Consider the following 19,587-nt stretch of genomic DNA (forward strand, 5'->3'; position numbering starts at 1 on the left):
TCTCCATTATCACAAGAGGATGTACACAAAGCTGATGGTTACAATATCAGCCCTCAGGCAGCGTTGAGGATAATCCTGTGGGATCAGGTGAAGGATAAGACTGTTAGAACGATGACTGTAGAATGGTTGACGAGTTACAAGCTAGCTTTGACTCTTTTGTGAGATACTTTAATTGTATTTGCCCTCGAGGGAGACTTAGATTTGGATTAGCGCCATTTAGCAGAGTACAATGCATAAATAAGTCACAGTGTATTTGTTTCATCATATATAGTGGATGGGATTTTAATTGGTTTGTCTAAGGAATCACATGATTACAGCGGATATGTTGAATATTCATGTAGACTTTGTCCTCTGGTGTGCATTGCAATTACCAGTGTTGGACAAAAGGGGGCAATAGAAGGCCATTTTTGGAGTAATTTGTAATTTGTGTTGTTTTGGCAGGCCATAACTAACTTAAATTCCTACTTGGGGAGAGATTGTGTGTGTGTGACTCTAACTTAAATTCCTACTTGGGGAGATATTGTGTGTGTTTGTGTGTGTGTGTGTGTGTGTGTGTGTGTGTGTGTGTGTGTGTGTGTGTGTGTGTGTGTGTGTGTGTGTGTGTGTGTGTGTGTGTGTGTGTGTGTGTGTGTGTGTGTGTGTGTGTGTGTGTGTGTGTGTGTGTGTGTGTGTGTGTGTGTGTGTGTGCGCGCGTGCGCGTGTGCGTGCGTGTTTGCGAGCGCGTGCGTGTGTGTGTGTGGCATCTATCTCTCTCTGTCTCTCTCTCTCTCACACACACACACAAACATACTTGATTATTATTATTTATTTATTTCTTTGACTGGAAACACCTGTGGTCCATAAGCTCCATAAGCCAATTGATTAACCCGTCAGTCAATTGGAATACGATATTAGAACTAAATTACTATTGATCTATAACAAAACATAATTTGAAAACGGGGAGAGTGCTTCTGAAAGCCAATGAATTAGACAAAGGTCTGCACTAAGGAACGTGGAATTCAAATGGCCATTCAGTCTCAACCACTTAGTTGCATACAAATACTTTATCTTTTTGTCAGTATCTAAACAGATGGTTTCTACCAAGAACCAGAACAGAGGACTTTTATCCTCTATTGCCTAGTGGACTGTTGTCCAATACAGCTAATACAGCATAGTCCCTAAACGTTGATGCAAGTAAAAGTTCAAGTTTCAAGTTCAAGTTTCTTTATTAGTTGTCATACAAAAATACAGAATACTTTTATATGAAATGCTTCTCTCTGTTTTGCTCCTGAGAGTGTGCTAGATAAAAATAGATAGAAGTATAAAATAAATATAAAATAAGTATAAAATAGAAAGTCCGTAGACAAGTGTAAACAAAACAAAAGTCAAGTACATAAACAAAAGTGTTCAATATACATATATACAATATACAATGCAGAGTAGAGAAAAGTAACTGAGTTACAATACAATATACAGTACAATGCAGAAATGGGATGAGGTACAACTTAGGGTAAGGTGCAATGAGGTATGAGTTGTAGTGCAATTCTCTACCAATAAATATAAAGTGTGTTAAAGTGTCTAAAAGTGGGTAAAGTGGGTGCTACAGTGAGTTGTTTATTTAAAGTGAGTGTGTACGTGTGGATGTGTGTGCTGTGAGTGTATTTGATGGTTTGTTACATAGTGTTATTGTCGTTGAGCATCCTGATGGCCTGGGCCCAGGGCCCTCATTTATCAACAATTCTTAGAAAGTGTTCTATTTTCGTTAAGCACAGAATTTAGAATGTGTGTACGTACAGAAAAACCGGGATTTATCACACGTGCGTATACAGGTCCTACGCACACTCCGTGTTGATAAATGCCACTTGTTCTACGCTCCGCGCTCGTGCACGGTTTTACGTATTTGCATATAGAACCGCCCGTAATTAATTATGGTTAATTATGGTCATGAAACACCCCCATGAAATGTGGAAAAGTGGACTAAGCCGAGCGAACGCCTGGGAGAAATACCCGACAGGCTGACATACGTGTACACGGTGATTGCTGGGCAGCGCAAACACTAATAAAGACTGTTAACCACTGTTTGCCATTGGTGTCATTAATAACCATGCTGGAATATGACTGCTTTTTCTTCGTTTCGTTCGATTAATACCCAGGGATTAAAGTTCTTCATCAATTTCATTCCAAATCACGACTGATTTTCTGTCAATTTTCTACCTGCATATGATTTGTAGAGGCATACAATCTATTTTGATGTCGGTATTAGGTAGCCTATATAAACAATAATACGAGAGCATATACAAGAACCTTTCTATTCACATAACTGCATTTGTGATGGAGCTTTGACAGCTACATGGGTGGTACAGTAATATCACTATGTAGTAACTAGCCTATAGCCTGCCTATGTGATCAATAAAAACGCGAACTTGAATCCCATCATCATATTTATATGTTGTGTCTGTCCACTATGTTTGTTACTTTGTTATTTTTTCCCCTATGTAAAGCGACATTGGGTCTCTTGAAAGGCGCTATATAAGATGAAGCTATTATTATTATTATTATTATTATTATTATTATTATTATTATTATTATTATTATTATTATTATTATTATTATTATTATTATTATTATTATTATTATTATTATTATTATTATTATCACGTCTGTGCGGGAGCTCACAAATAGACTCTTTTAGTCTCAGTGAAGTTTCAACAGAGGTAATCTATTCTAACTAACAAATTGAAGTAGAAAGCATTTCGTTGTGACCAATCTTATTTGCAAACATGACATACAAAATAATAGTATTTCGCTTTTTATTTTAAACAATATTTAATCGCGTTTGGAGGTGGGTGTTCTGCGTCTGCCCCCCGTGCCAAACAAGCAGGCCAACCTCTTGTTCGCGCATGAGCCCGTTATAATTACACTACTGTCGCTATTTTACAATTAACTATAATGAATTACGGTTCATACAGAACACACGCCAGTGTTGGAAGTAATGCACGAAAGCTTATTTCCGCGTCTGCAGTCTCCATATTCTACTGCTGGGCGCCAGGTATGCACGGTCCGAGCGGTGCGTATATATACGCACAAAGTCAAGCACACGTTGAAATTGATAAGTCCCACACTTTGCTTTGAAATGATCGTACGCACGGGTTACGCACATATCTGTGGGTACGCAACATTGATAAATGAGGGCCCAGGAGTTCAAAACTTTTAATCCCTATCTGATCGGATCAGATTTGGATTCATTCATTTCAACTCATTATGAATTGAAAATGGGGGACCCTGATGTAAACAAGACGAAAGTCTTTCTGGACTGAACCCCAGCAGGGTGCCTTTCTGTGTGGAGTTTGCATGTTCTCCCTGTGTTCGCGTGGGTTTCCTCTGGGTACTCCGGTTTCCTCCCACACCATAAAGACATGCATGTTAGGCAGGGACTACAGAGGAAAACTAGCTGATGTGAAAACTGAATATGTTGATTAATGTGCACTGTCCCTGGGTAAAAGAAATTAAAATAAACATTATTATCCGCATAGCTCCTCTTTGTAGTAGGCATAATGAGTGTGTGGGGCTCATGTGTAACTCCACACCTCCGCACAGCAATTCAGATAATTGAAGAAGAAGTGGTAAGGCTCAGATCTGACTTTAAACCGTAAACGAAGAGGAGAAAGGCATATTCTTTTCAGCTGTTTATTTAGTAAGGTAATGTCAGCAGTTACAGGGTGTCACACTAGGAAGTAAAGCTCCCATTCTTGCAAACCCTATTGTGAAATATTACTTGTATCCCCTATTCTAGGAACCCCATGTCAAAACATCCCTTGACCTCCTCTGTTGCCAAATAATATAATACAAGTACTTTATTTTGATGTCTGCTTCATGACCCCTACAGGAAGATGCCTATTTGTGACCCGGCATGGTCTAGGTCGGGTTGTTAAGGAGCTCACGATTCTTCAGAAAATCCCAAAATGTTGCGCAATTCAGAAATAGGTTGAAATGGAGATATTGGCCATTTTGAGTGCTTTGAAATGTTCTCTATCTGTCTCCTTATTTGCAAAACGTAATACGACTTGTAAATATGTCAATTATTGTTACATAGTCCGACAGTATTATTTCCCGCGCTGTGTGAAAAAACTACAGTTGTGTCGGAGGGGAGTGGCTAAGTACTTTCGGTCTCAAGTGTCAGAGATGGAGACGTGCAGAAATGACAGCTGGCACCAAAATCCATTCCGAGACAACGGACCCAGTACTTTGTTGGCGGTGTGAAAATATGCAGAGAAACATTAATATCTTTGGAACCGTTTGTGCTAAATTGTATCTGAATCGGGAGATTTTCTTTTCTCTGTAAAAATGTAAAGCGTATCTCTCCATCGCATAAAGGCTGGCTGGCAGTGCACATAGAATAAGGCATATATCTACTCCAGTGCGCGCTCCGCAAGTGAGACAGACTTGTGCTGCTCGCGCATAACAGAGTATAGAGAGGGCGTGTGGTGAGAGCTATGATTGAGGGGCCTTTTGTGTGTGTGGAGGGGGGAGGGAAATTGCAGGGAGATATTGGTTCAAGTTTCAAGTTTTGTTTTATTTGTCATGTATAAAGTACATGTACATTACAATGAAATGCTTGGTTCTGTATGAGCCCCCTGAGAATGTGCTTCATACAGTAAGAAAAAAGTTAAAAGAATAAAGTAAAATAAATCCAAACACTATACAAAACACGATACAAAATATACAATTAAGCAATAATACACGAGAACCCATGGGATGTCATGAATATTTCTGAATACCAATAGACGTAGGCCCGTCCTCTTTATCTATCCACTCGTTTATGGTTAACGGGTACGTTAAATCAAACGTAACATTGTCCGCGGAGTAGGTCATGTTGACACAGTTTCCGTTTGATGAATGGCAGTTGAAACTTTCTACAACATTCTAAAGCCAGCACAGTTTTATATTCATGGTGATTTAACCGTGAGTGTATCATGAATATACTCACTATTTAGAACGCTCCCGACCAATCACAATCCGTGGTTGGACCTACCTGTTGTATAATATACAATATACAGACTAAAGTACAACCTAAAGTACAAAATGCTAACTTTTTTCAAATGCAAATGCAAAAATGAGGTATGGATGTAGTGCAAATCTTACCAAATAAATGGTCCATATGAAGGCAACATCAAAATGTATTTCTCTCTCCCCTATATGTGTGTATGTATGTGTGTGTGTGTAATGTATCACTCTAAAGCAGGGGTGCAGTGGTAATATGGGAACTGGTGGTACGTGCATGCGCACAGAACAGATTTTTTTTTTATATAAATAGCGAAGCTGAAAAATGTAGCAGGATGTAGCCTTCAATATATAAAGAAATTATATTGTCAACAGATATGGTTAAAAGACAATGACACTGTCACTAATGGCCTCTATGGATGGAATGGCATTCCATGGCAATCACAGACACAGCCCATCGTTCACACCAAACTTGATGAGGGGGCAGGGAATCAGGGATTCAATGTGGAACGCTCTACTCAAAGCTGTAAAGGAATGTGAATCACTACCCACTTTCAAAAACACTCAAAAAACAACTACGGGAGACTGCAATTCGAAACTGGCCCCTACAAATGTCCTAACCCAGTTGTACAGTAAATTACCAAGTATGGCTTTGTCAGTATTCCAATGTACTGAATGATTGTATTATTATTCTTCCAATGTGATTGCGTGGCAAATACATTTCTTTGTAAGAATATATCTGCATTTTGTCAGTACAAGATTAATCAGTGATCACATTGAATTAAAACATGATTATTTCCAGTGCCATGATTATTTATTTCAAGAGAAACAAACAGGCAAATAGCCTACCTTAGTCAATCTGGACAAATACATTAGGGCCTATAGACTAGAAAAAAAGAAAAGCTGTTTTAAATGCGGTTACTTGCCTTGTTGTGGAGTGGCAGGACAGCTGTCTCTGTTTTTTTATCACCTTCAGGGCCATTGTTTTCCCTGAGAGTGTTTGGTCGAGGTCTGCACCTAGGTATTTAACACAGTCTCTAGACTCGACACTGAAGCCATTACAGCTTATCTCAAGTCGGGAACATTCCTTTAATTTATGTTTTGAGCTGAATAGAATTGACTCAGTTTTTCCAAGGTGAATAGATAATCTGTTGTCAACTAACCATTTGTGAAGGCTTTCCAGCTCCCTACTGAGACCGGCTTGTATTTCTGCCGTGTCGTCTCCATGATACTGTTGTCAAATGATCTGTTTATATCTGTTTGTATTTGCGGGCGGGGGCGTGGTTGAAGACGCGCTTTTGTTATGGGTGGCCGGGTACTTAGCGCACAACAAATGGATAGAGCGCATTTTTGTGTGCGCGTACACGCGAGTACACATCCGTGCGCGATCGCGCGTACTTCTGCCTCAGTGATCTAGTAACACGGTGTGTAACCGCGTGTGTGCACGACTGCACCCCTGCTCTAAAGTAACTTGATCACATTTTAACAAAGCCATGTCTGCTTTCCTGCAGCTCACCTGCAAGGTGTTAAGTGGGGGAGGGGTTATGTATATCGCAATGGCCAGTGAGGAAAGTAGTTCAGCATGCATTGTTAACAGAAACAGCTCCAAGCCTATTGCTCAACAAGACCTAAAGTCTGTGCCTGGTCACATTTATTTTGGTGACCACATAACCTTTCCTGTAGTGCCACCATTAGGCCAAACTTTTCATTTTCAAATGAGTGTTGAGTATCTCGAATAGCTTTCGTTGGCATCTTTTAAAATTTGCAGTGCACATTCATGACCCCAAAAGAGTAGCCTGGTCTTAGGAGACTGAGGAGAACCAGACCGTAGGATCACTTTGCAGCCTGCGGTCTTAGAGCAGGAGGAGGGTAAACAGACTACAGTGACGGAGATGGTAAACCTGAACCAGGATGGCAGGGGAGATGTTCAGCTTTTAAGTCTCAAAAAGTACATACTATTTTTTTTATGATTGCAATGATGTTGTCCCATTTGATGGAGTTGGATATGGCAACCCCGGGAACATTATTTAGCTAGTTTGTTGTGAAACAGCTCAAGTACACTGGTGTTGAACACTGAATTGAAGTCCATAAACAGAATCTGGACATAGCAGTTGGGCTTGACCAGGGCCCTATTCCCCGTACCTGGTTCAACTAAGTCGATCAAGAGTCCCATTATCCAGATTCAATTAACCCGATGTTTGAATCCGGGATTTTCCTGTTCCTCGAAGGTGGATTCAGTCTCGTTCATTTGAACCAGACTTGAGACCCAGGATAATTGCGCGCGCCCGCCTCAGCTGAAAAGACAGCAAGTGTCGATAGCAGAAATCCTGATTTTCTAACGGCATTGATTAATTGATTTAAAACTTTATTAACAGATTGCAGTATGGCTCAATAGCCTCGCCGACAAGTTAAATGCATAATCTATAGGCTAATTTTAAGTCCCTCATTACCCCAATCAATCAGATTATATTTCTTTAAACTTGCCTGCTGGCAGTAGGTTTATGGAATGGATAATCAAATGAGATCTTGCTAGCAAAAATAATTAGTTCAACAGTTTCAGAATAAGGATACGGCTCTCTTATCCATTGATGGATGTATGGTTGATGTTTCATTTGTCTGGCACCGTGGTGTGATGGATGGTCATTTTGCCTTTCACGCGGACGACCCGCGTTCGAATCCCACTTCTTCTAGTTTTCTTTTTCTTTTTGCAATGTAAATATTTCAATTTGGTGCACGTTGAGAGCTATATAAAGAATGACATCCTCAATGCATGTAGATTTATAATATTTTAACTTAAAACTAGGCTACTTTTGCGTATATTCATTAATATTATATTCCAAAAAATTATATTGGAAACGCGGGGTTTCAAACTCGGGTCGTCCGGTTGACGGGAGTGAGCACTAGCCGTTGCACCACTGTGCCAGATGGGATATATTCATTGTGTATCCATCAATGGACAAGAGACCGTGTTTAGAATATTTTTCTTTTGAATGAAGTTTTATCTCTTTATTCTCAAATGCATTAATGTGACGTCAACGGCTCATTCAATTGCTCAAATCCGTCAAACAGCGCATCTCATCAGACATTTTAATCCCAGTTACAATATCACAATAACGTGTGAGTGATGATACAATTCAACAATCCTCAGATTCCTCGTAATTCATAATCCACAAAAACCACAATCCACGCATAGACACTTCAATTTTATGCTTGAATGAAACACAATCCGGGCGCTCCGTTAAGCAAATCTACAGCGGAGAATATATGAAACTAATCAGAGCCAAATTAAAATAACCACATGCAGCGTGTATCGCGACTCAGAGCGCCGTATATGACGTGCATTATTTTATTTAGGACAAAGTAAATCTATAGGCTGAATATGATTTATTATCAGCATTTAGTTCTATTATTATACATTTCAAAAGCCCCCTCTAGGAAAACGAAGCACAAAAACATAATTCAGAATGGTATAATGGGATCTAGACTGTGAGAAATATTTCAGGAAGCGAGCTGGCATTTCTTTGCGGGGGCGTGGCCATGGTTCATCCAGCTAACTGAACTTAACCCTGCTCCCGACCAGGTTCAAACTTTCTGATCTGTTACCATGGTGATTTAGAAAATCCGACTTCGGGGAACAGAAAGGTCTGGCTTAAGTCAAGCTATGCTGGAAATTATCCGGCTAACTCAGTTAGCCAGGTACGGGGAACGGGGCCCAGGTGTTCCAGGATGTAGTGGCTTACATACCTTTTGTGATGTCATCCTTATTGTGTGGGGACTCATTTCCTGTTGTCATGGCTTCCTCCGGTGATGGATAATGGTCCCTGTACCACTTTGCAATGCAATGACTCCCACTATATGTTGCGTTTACCACATTATACTAATTTGTTACTTTTAGTAACAGTCCCATCTTGTTGTTTGTCCAAGCTAAGACATTTCTGCTCTTATCTTTCACCAAGCAACCGCAGACAATCTGCTTCCTGTTTACCCTGGCATGTGCATGCCCACTGCCCAGTGTATGTGAATGGTCATGTACAGTATCTGTTTTCAGGCGTGTTAGTATGGCTGCAGATAATTTCTGAAACAGTGCCAAAATGCTTGTGTGGACAGAGATCGTTTCCATTTTAAAACACAGTTTTGGGTCAGGTTAACTGCATCATTCACCAATTGATTTGCTCAGTACACCGGGGGGTTTAGAAGAGGGACCTTGATGGCATTCAGGTGAGCCAGTAGCAGGCTCTCCAAGGACTAGATGACTAAGGATGTCGTCATTCAGTCCAGTAATCTGACTTTGGGACAGGCACCATGGTGGGACTCTGTGTGTTCAGTGTTGATATTAGCTCTTGATCTGAATGCAAATAGAGTGGTATGGATTTGGATGAATGGTATCATTTGAACTCAAATAATGTAATCCCCCCATCAATGAAGTGAGAGAGGATTTCACAAAAAAATTTAAGATTTCTTTCCATGGTTTTATTATACAGTAGGTAAAGGGTGGAACTCTGATAATGTAATAGTCAAGTATCTGAATTGACAAAGGATTGTTAAAAAAGTCTGCTCAATGCAAGAATGATTAAAAACCAATCAATCATGGTCGTTCTTGGAAGGGGTAAGTATTCAAAGGATGGATGTTCAATTTATTGGGGGATGAATATCAGGTGGAAAGGTTACAGTGGTGTGTATGTGGTTGTGCTCATGTGTTGGGTGTTGGAAGTTGTTCTTTGAGGCTGTGTGAAATCCAGTCCATAGAGCCTGGCATAGGAACCAGGAGACCCAGGGTTTTTCAATACCAAATTGGAGACCTGTGTTGACAGCTTGTTTGGGTCTCCTTCAGGTCCAGCTGGCGGTCCATGGTGTGACCATAGAGGAGTGTCAGACAGCCCTTCAGAACCACATCTGGAACGTCCAGAAAGCAGTGCACTACCTCAAGGTACAAAAGTGTACAAGTCTGTGAGCTTGTTGTGAGCCGGCTGCCCTCGACAATGCAACTGATGTGTACAAGACTGTAAGCTCATCTTGTGAGCCAACTAAATGGTAAATGGTAAATGGACTGCATTTATATAGCACTTTGATCCAAAGCGCTTTACAACTTATGCCTCACATTCACCCATTCACTCACACATTCACACACTGACGGTGGAGGCAATCATGCGAGGTACTGGTATCACCTCAGGCTGCGGGGAAGAAATGCTCTTTATTTCACACTTGATCAAAGTAAGTGCCTTAACAATTGCATTGTACTGTTACAATACCTCAAGATAGGTGTTCCACAAAGCAAACTACAATGCTGCAAATGTTTCCTGGAACAAATATAATTGCCTAATTGCTTCTACGGCATGTGAAGCCACAATCTAAGTATCTGACCCCCCCATCTCTGTCTCTCCATCCCATCCTCAATACCGCCGCTCTCCCTGCCTCCCATACTCACTCACTCACTCACTCACTCACTCACTCACTCACTCACTCACTCACTCACTCACTCACTCACTCACTCACTCACTCACACTTTCTCTCTCTCTCTCTCTCTCTCCTTCCATCCTTCTATCCCTCCCTCCTCCTCTGTCTCCAGGTGGAGCAGTTGTTCTGCCTGGGTCTGAAGAGCAGGACAGAGTGTCTGAAGCTGTTGGAGATGTGTGACTGGAACCTGGAGGTGGCTAGTACTCAGCTTCTGGACAACTATGGTTCCACCACCAGGCCAAGGTAGCCCACTGCAAATGTATACTAAACGCTAGAAGTATAAGAAGAAGTATAAAAATTATAATATTCTAATATAACGTTATCTAAATGTTTCTTTAACTTGCAGACGGTGACAGACTCTTGTAGCGACAGCTGTGTTCTGAATAGAACTTTTTCTTCATTCATCGACTAGTCAACAAAGAGGGGGGTGGAGTCTGCTCCTGCCCCTCCCACTTTGACTCATCAGACACAGATCCAATCAGATGACTGTGTGTGGAAGATTCCAGAACAATGCTGAGCTAAAATCATCACCATACTTCTGTGTTCTGGGCCAGTGTTTTCAGCTGGTTCATACCGAATAGAGGCCTTTCACAGAATGTCTAGAATGCCCATGGATTTGTCATCCATGTTGGAAAAGACAATGGTTGCTATGTGCAAAACAATGGTTTGGTGTGTTGATATATGAGGAATATATCAACAGAAATGTAATAATTTGATGTCTTAACTGGATCGTGAAAACAAAATCGCAGTGGAACAGTTATATGCTTTTCCAATGTTTTACTTACTACCACTGTAAATAAATATGTAATTTTCTGTAGAAAATTATGACCATTGGTTACAGGCAGCCATGTTGGAAGAGAGACAGCTACACAAACATTCTGTGCAAGGCCTCTATTAATATCTCCTCTCTTTTCTTAAAATCATGCAATGCAGAAATATGCCAACAGTCACTTAATGGTGCTGCTACAAAAGCATCGTCAACCACCTAGGGTCATATGTTGTTCAGATTGAAAGAATTGGGTGAGAATTAAATTCCAGTGAAATTCAGAGGGTCTGTTGTAGCTGTATTTCAGACACGTTGTATGGGCCTTTCTTAAGGGAAGTTGATTAGCGTCCTTGTACTGCTCAACCTCCCAAGGTGCCCTGCTCACTCTGTGTTAGGGTTCAAAGGTCAAACGACCCATTGTTGACCAGGATGAAGAGAATAAGGAAAGAAAAGATGCAGTTTGTCAAAGTTTAAGTTCTCTCTTTTTTATTTGTATTATTATTCTAATTATTATCATCCACAGAGCTCTATTTGATTTGTATCTAAGAGATAAAACAACAGAGAATTATTATGCACTTATACAGTATATAAAGAGAGATTTAAATGTATATATTTGCAGAAAATACTGTATGCACCAAATATTGGTATATTATGTTTCTGATTGTCTCTGTTTTGTAATATAATTTACTTTTAAAGGGCTTGTTCGGCAACGAGGAAGATATGAGAAAAACAGTTTTTGTTGGATCCTATTGGTTAAGCCTTTACATTTTTTGTACTGTTATTTATAATGTGTTCTCCTAGAGTTGAGAATTGATCTACAGTATGAGCCTCTGAACACAGGCCAAGAGAAAAGAGCCTCTCACCCTGATTAGTAATCTTCCTACGTCCTCAGCTGTAGACTCACCTTCATGCTCTGCCTCTGAGCAGGTTCACCACATGGCAGCATCATGCATCAGCTGAAAACCTGTCCTGCAGACTCGCCGCTTTCCGGGCAGCACTTAATAACAGTAAACATTGTGAATTTGTGCCCCAAGGTGCAGATCTTGCTCCATAACCCCCCCCCCCCCGCCCCGCCCCGATGCGTTGAGGTGCAGGGCCGAGAAATAACAGCTCTGTGTAGATGGTTTCAACTTACTTGACAACAATAACATCATAAATGCACCCAAATGTATTTCCTGTTGCAATGCAGGGAATACACTTTGGTCCAAATGGTTCCCTAGCAACATAATTCTAGTGAAACCTTTTATACCGGTTAGTTGGTTTCTATGTTTCATTGGTCCTATTGGCAGTGGAATGTTGTCTCCATGGTCCTTCTCTCCAGGGAACGAGGGGACCCTCGACCACCCCTCAGTAATACTGATCTCTGTGTTAGAGTGTCTCTGCATACAGTATACCACTGCCCTGTACACACTGTGTTCCAAACCAACCGTCCCTTCAATATGCCCTTCGTTAACCTTCTGGACTTCACAGATATATAAGCATGGGTGTGAGTGGAACCAATTAGGCAGGAACCGTATGATATTTGGTTTTGGAATTAAAAGGGTGTGAGACTTTTTTTGGAATGTGTCCTGAGCTAAGCTTTTTTTTTTTTTTTTTTTACGGCTGCTAGAGAACCTGTAACCTCTCACTATCTGTACATCAGTCAATGGCATCAAGTTGTGGTCAATAATAATAGTGCTTCCATTGCTGTGCCACTATTGTCATACGACGATTCAATACACAGAAGAAGAGAACAGGGCCTATACCCATTGTCAATTTGAATAATTTGTTTGTGTTCAGTGTAGTTCAGTGTCGTTCTCTCCACGTGTTGTTCTCGGGGTCGGTTCATGCAGTTTCTCTATTAAAGTTGAAAGTTTGAAGTCAGGAATGGGAGGAGGTGAAGCTACAGCAAGTCCCCATAGTCAGCGTTCTGCTCGGAGCTCCCTCCCAAGTCTGTTGGATGCATTGTAGTTGTTTTTATTTTTGGTTTGTTTTTCTTCCCCATACCAAGCTGCTGTACCGTAGATGTTCTTGAAGGACTGAAGTGAACCTTGTGGTGTGAAAGACGATCAACCTGAACCGATCCTCTGCTCCTGTCTCTGTTCTCTTCTGTTGTTTGTTTGCACGTTCTGTTTTCTTTGTTGTTTGGTCAGACTGTCCTTGTGTTTTTGTTCCATACTTTATAATGTTTTTGCTGTTTTTCTTCTTTTTCATCATTCAATCCAACTTGCCTCTTTTCATGTCATGTTATGTTATGTATTTGCCTCCCAGAAAGTGTTTATTATTATTATTATTATTATTATTATTATTATTATTATTATTATTATTATTATTATTATTATTATTATTATTATTATTATTATTATTATTATTATATTATTATTATTATTATTATTATTATTATTATTATTATTATTATTATTATTATTATTATTATTATTATTATTATTATTATTATTATTATTATTATTATTATTATTATTATTATTATTATTATTATTATTATTATTATTATTATTATTATTATTATTATTTTAAATGCCTACTGTAGTTGGTTTTTTCTTCCTGGGTTGATGGAATTGTACAAGGAAAGTTCGTGCTGCCGAATTTATAAATGTATTTTTTATTAAAGAAAGAACTATTTTTTCCCTCTGTCTCACCATGGTTAATTGGCTCCCTCCTCACCACAAGCTCATGATTACCTTTGATTGGGCCGGATTTCTGCTTTAGTGCTTCGAGTGGCAGACAGTCACACTGAAAATCCACCATACAACAGAATTTACATTGTGCCGTTCCAGTGATATCAGACAGGTGAGCCGACGTCTCTCTAAAGCTGGGAATCGGAGCATCAAGACCGGATTTTGATGTCATCAAGTGAGTTGGTCCGTTGACAGTGATGATGATGATGATGATGATGATGATGATGATGATGATGATGATGATGATGACGACTTTATTCCAGACTCAAGGTCCATATTACACATATAAAATCAATACAACAACAAGGACAACAACTTCATTCAAAGTCAAAGTCAGCTTTATTGTCACTTCTCATAATGTGCAAGACATACAGAGAAATGAAATTGTGTTTCCCCCTTCCCACGGTGTATATAAAAAAGATCTAATATAAACATAAAGTAACATATAGGACACTATAAACATAAAGTAACATATGGGACACGATGTACACAATATACAGGACTATATACAATATAAACAGTAGCTTAAAAAAGTGCCACAATTCAAATACATAAAGGCATCGATTCCAATGTTTCCACAAACCAGAGGAGTACCTTGTATCGCTTTGTTTGACATCAGTAATGGCACATATAATCCAGTTTTTTTTTTACTCTTAATAGTCAATTTAAGTTAAAGTACATTTAAACATCAAGTTCCTCAGCAGAGCATGGAAGGTGGGGACATTTTTAGTCACAAACATATAGCTTGCACTAGTCCATCTTGGGAGCTTAACCCATTCTCCGCCACCACTTTGATTCGTCCTAATCCATTCCTTGCCAGCTCTATTTGTCTATGGAGATGTTCACCTACTTTGCAGGGCTATAACTTTTTAAATTGTATTGCTAAATTGACATTACTATGGCCCATTCAACATCGATTAGCTATTGTTCAGGGTGTAGGAACGTTTAACTTTTTCATTCACACATTCATATAAAAATACTGTCTAGAGTATAAATATGTTTTTATCGTTTTCTGCAGTAATTCCTAGAACGTGAGATATAGCCATTTATGCATATATTACATCATCAAATGCAGTTTGCTAGCGATTGACGTCAGATAAAAAATTTCAATTGTACAAGGTCCTAAACGTCATGACTCATCATCTGGTGGTGACCGGGGGGGGGGGGGGTCGTTTATAATGCAATGACCGACGTTAAATGAATCATGTAGAATGGGTGATATATTGATCATAGCAGTTTGTATGGATAATAATAATCAAACACGCTGAAACTCACCGCAGCTTCCTCGTAGCGATGGGGGGTGATACTGGAGCAAAAAGTTCGCTATTATGGGATGTTGATCTAGATTAACCATTTCCGGGTTGTATAATAATATATACGTCCAAATAACGTTGTTTATTGAGTTATGGCAACCGATCGATTATCCAGTGTCAAGATGGAGTCCCGCGAGCGATCGCGAGTGGCGGACGGAATATGGGTGACACCAAGCACTTCCGGCCCACTTCCGGTTTGGTGATCGGCCACCAGGTGGCGATATTGAACCATTGGAGAGTTGAGTGGAGATTCCCAGCACCCGTCAATGATCCGTCGGGGAAATATGAATCCCATGACAGATTTTTGAAATATTGATCTCGATGACGTCGTAATCCGTCATTGGCAGATTAAGCATGGCGAGGAATGACGTCTGAATCCGTCATTGGCGAAATATGGTTAAGGAGGATCCTGCATCATTATGCTACCTGCAGTTTTTTTCAATTTTTGCTGTGCTATAATTACACCAGAGGTGGGCAGTATAACACGGAGTACAATAGGTTCTGAACAGGCTTATTTTCACATTATCTGTACAAGGAACTGTGCTGTCACCCTTCCTCTTCACCCTCTACACCTCAGACTTCTGCCGCAACTCAAGCAGGTGCCACCTGCAGAAGTTCTCAGACGACTCCTCCATCGTAAGCTACATCACCGACGATGATGAGGAGGAGTACAGAGCCCTGGTGGAGAGCTTCGTGGGGTGGAGCGACAGCAACCACCTCCAACTCAACACCAGTAAGACCAAGGAGCTGGTGGTGGACTTCCGGAGGGGCAAGAAGAGGTCCCCCCCCGATTCCCATCTCCATCCGAGGGGTGGATGTGGAGATGGTGGACTCATACAAGTTCCTTGGGGTCAGTGGCGGCTCCTGGATTATTCTCCAGATGGGGCGCTAGGGGGCGCTATACCAAACATGTACCACGCATTGGCCAAATAAAGTACAGTCTAATTCAACTTGAAACAATATATAAATAGAAACGTTAGAAACAAACTCGCTCCGTCTCCAAACACACGCATAGGCAGAGAGAGAGAGAGAGAGAGGAGAGAGAGAGAGAGAGAGAGAGAGAGAGAGAGAGAGAGAGAGAGAGAGAGAGAGAGAGAGAGAGAGAGAGAGAGGAGAGAGAGAGAGCGAGAGAGAGAGAGAGAGAGAGAGAGAGAGAGAGAGAGAGAGAGAGAGAGAGAGAGAGAGAGAGAGAGAGAGGGAGAGAGAGAGGGAGGAGAGAGAGGAGAGAGAGAGAGAGGAGAGAGAGAGAGAGAGAGAGAGAGAGAGAGAGAGAGAGAGAGAGAGAGAGAGAAAAAGATCGCGACTCACCAGCTAAGACTGAGTATTGCAAATCTACCTTGTTGTTGTTGTTAAATTGACAGCAGAGCAGGCAGCAGGGCTTGATAAAGTATATATCCACTCCATGCATTGTCCATTGTGCATGTCCCTCCACACTGCATCCATATATAGCTTATAGCCAACAAGTACTGTGTGAGATAACAACAAATAGCTGCATCTCACAACAGCATAAACTCACTTTGTTTAATTGAAACGTGGTGGGCTTGATAAAGTGTATAATCCGCTGTTGATGATGTATATCCAGACCACTGTCCACTGTCCAGACTGCATCCGATCCGCCATATAGCTTGTTAGCTGTTAGCACCACAACAAGACAGTACTTGATTTCTTTGTCCATTTCCGCGTCGAACAGACTGCAAACTACCTGGCGTTCTATCGCCATGCTCTAAGACAAACTCTAACCTTAACCAACTTTGAAAGAGTGCCTAAGCTTAACCGTCGAAAGAACTTGCAGTCACGCTCTAAGACAAATAGCTCGCATCTCAGTCACAACAACACAACTATCTCTACCACCAAGCTAGAATTGGAACATAGAAACTGACGTCGGCCAATCAGAGAGCGTCTCCACGAAAAGCGGCTACAGAAATTCGTGACGCTGCTGCCTAGACCGCTTCAAATCGCGCCCGGATTCCAACATAATAGTCATATTTCAACGCACAACGCGTTACGCACTGATTGGCTGCGACGGATACAGCGATCAAACAGTGACGCGCACTCAGAGCGCTATTGCGTCTAGCCCGGGCCGAGAAATACAAAAAAATCAAAAAATTTAAAAAAGTGAGTCACTTCCTGTTCAGGAAAACGAGTATTTTTTATTTTATATATTAACGTTATATTGTGCATTGGAAACACAAACATACTTAAAATGAGTAAATATTATTCATTTTAAACATGTTTATATTATTTATAGGACTATAAAACAAAAAACAAAAAAAAAATTCTTGTTCTTCTCTCATATAACCAGGGGCCTGAGGGGGGGCGGCGCCCGAGCGCCCCTAGTGGCGAGCCGCCACTGCTTGGGGTACACCTGAACAATAAACTGGACTGGTCGGACAACACAGAGGCCCTCTACAGGAAGGGACAGAGCAGGCTGTTCTTCCTGAGGAGACTCAGGTCCTTCAATGTGTGCAACAGACTGCTGCAGTCTTTTTACCAATCTGTTGTGGCCAGCATCCTCTTCTATGCTGTGGCATGCTGGGGAGGCTACATCAACTCAAGGGACACCAACAAGCTCAACAAGCTGGTGAGGAAGGCTAGCTCCATGGTGGGAGTCGAGCTACCTAGACTTGAGGTGATGGCAGAGAGGGGGATGATAAGGAAGCTGGCTGCCATCATGGAGAACCCCTACCACCCCCTCTACAACGAGCTAGGCAAGATGAGAAGCTCGTTCAGCCACAGACTCATTCCCCCCCGACACTCAACTAACCGCCTCGGACAGTCCTTCATACCAGCGGCCATCAGGCTCCACAACAGTGGGCAGCGACTAGCAGCCTCCAGGCTCCACAACAGGGGGCAGCGACATCGACTGCTACCAGACATTGACCTGGGACTTATAGGAACCCAAGGAGGACAACCTACACTACCTTAGGCTTACTGCACCTTATGTGGATACTGTGATACTGTGAATAATGTATATTTCAGTGGATACCGTGATACTGTGAATAATGTATACTAAGTAGATAGTAAATTATAACACTACCTTATGCATACTGCACCTTATGTGACACTGTGAATAATGTGAATATTTCTTCAGCTAGTCAGATAGTAAATTATATTGACCATATTGATCAAATTGTTTACACTGCCTGTGTTGTTTTTTACTACCTGTACACTGTGTTGTTTTACTACCTGTACCCCCCCCCCCTCGCCCCCCATGCTGCTATGATGCCTGAATTTCCCCAAGGGGATCAATAAAGGAATATCTTATCTTATTTCTGTGCCAGCATATTGGCCTGTGCATACAGTTTGCAGCACTGGCGCTGCATGTCAACATGATCACACATGTCATCATTGATATTGTGACCCAAATATCGCACACTCTTCACCACATCTAGAACGCAGTCAGACAGCAAGAAGGAGGGAAACTTTTGCTTCTGGTCCTCCTTAGTTTTCACAATCATAACTACACTCTTGTTATGGTTGAATTTGATATCATGTTGTATACCATACACAGAGCAGACTTTAAGCAATTGCTGTAAACCAGCACTATAGGGGGACAGTATGACTAAATCATCAGCATAAATCAGGTGATTGATAAGACTCTCCCCCACCATGCATCCAGTCTTACATTCTTTACGTTTTGTGTAGAGATCATCCATATACACATTGAACAGGAAGGGAGACAGAATCCCGCCCTGTCTTACTCCGTTACCCACATTAAAATGAGCTGAGTTACCCCATTTAACTTGTATAAGCTGATCATTGTAGAGTTCTGTCTTCTATACTTGGCTGCTATTTCTTTTAAAGCATAATTATATGCACATGTCTGATGTCTGTTCCATGTTTTCGTTTAAAGCCAAACTGATTATCACTGGTGAGGATGTACATTTCTGTTTTATTCAATAAGATTCTCTCCAGCACCTTAGAGAGTACACTGGCTAATGCAATCGGTCTATAGTTGTCTTTGTTGTTAATTGTACCTGTCTTGTCTTTGATAACGGGCACCGATTTTCTGGGCTTAAAGCATTTTTGTTTGAGATATTACATCCAAATTAATTTTATTTTAAATGTAGGGCTTACAGCTCTGAACCAGAACATGTATATCTATATCCCAGTAGAATTCCCAGGGTTACTGTGTGACAGTGTCCTGGGAGTCCTTCCTCTACTGCATGGAGAGCAACTCCAGGATCTGTCAAAACAGCGGATAGTGGGGCGTAGAGATACAAGTAAAAATAAGTCAAATAATAGCAAGGGTAAAATGAGCATTGATTGATTGATTGAAAACTTTATTAACAGATTGCAGAATGGGTACAATACAGTATGGCTCAATACACACAATTGTTAAGGGCAGGCCCGGACTGGCCATCTGGAGCACCGGGAGTTTTCCCGGTGGCCTAGC

General features: G+C 41.0%; 1 protein-coding gene across 1 annotated transcript in view; it reads left to right on the plus strand.

Annotated features, from left to right (window-relative positions):
* Positions 1-13,441, plus strand: part of tnk2b (tyrosine kinase, non-receptor, 2b) — a gene marked incomplete at its 5' end in the record, with an annotated part of 94,203 nt that extends 80,762 nt beyond the window's left edge. Inside the window, 3 exons of the mRNA XM_084327714.1 lie at positions 9,812-9,907; positions 10,547-10,677; positions 10,781-13,441. Of these exons, the coding sequence (XP_084183840.1) occupies positions 9,812-9,907; positions 10,547-10,677; positions 10,781-10,787 (234 nt within the window). The 3' untranslated portion in view covers positions 10,788-13,441. The remainder of the gene's footprint in view (positions 1-9,811; positions 9,908-10,546; positions 10,678-10,780) is intronic.
* Between the last annotated feature and the right edge of the window lie 6,146 nt (positions 13,442-19,587).

This window comes from Notolepis coatsorum (genome assembly GCF_963971535.1).
Source record: "Notolepis coatsorum genome assembly, chromosome: 13".
Classification (NCBI taxonomy): domain Eukaryota; kingdom Metazoa; phylum Chordata; class Actinopteri; order Aulopiformes; family Paralepididae; genus Notolepis; species Notolepis coatsorum.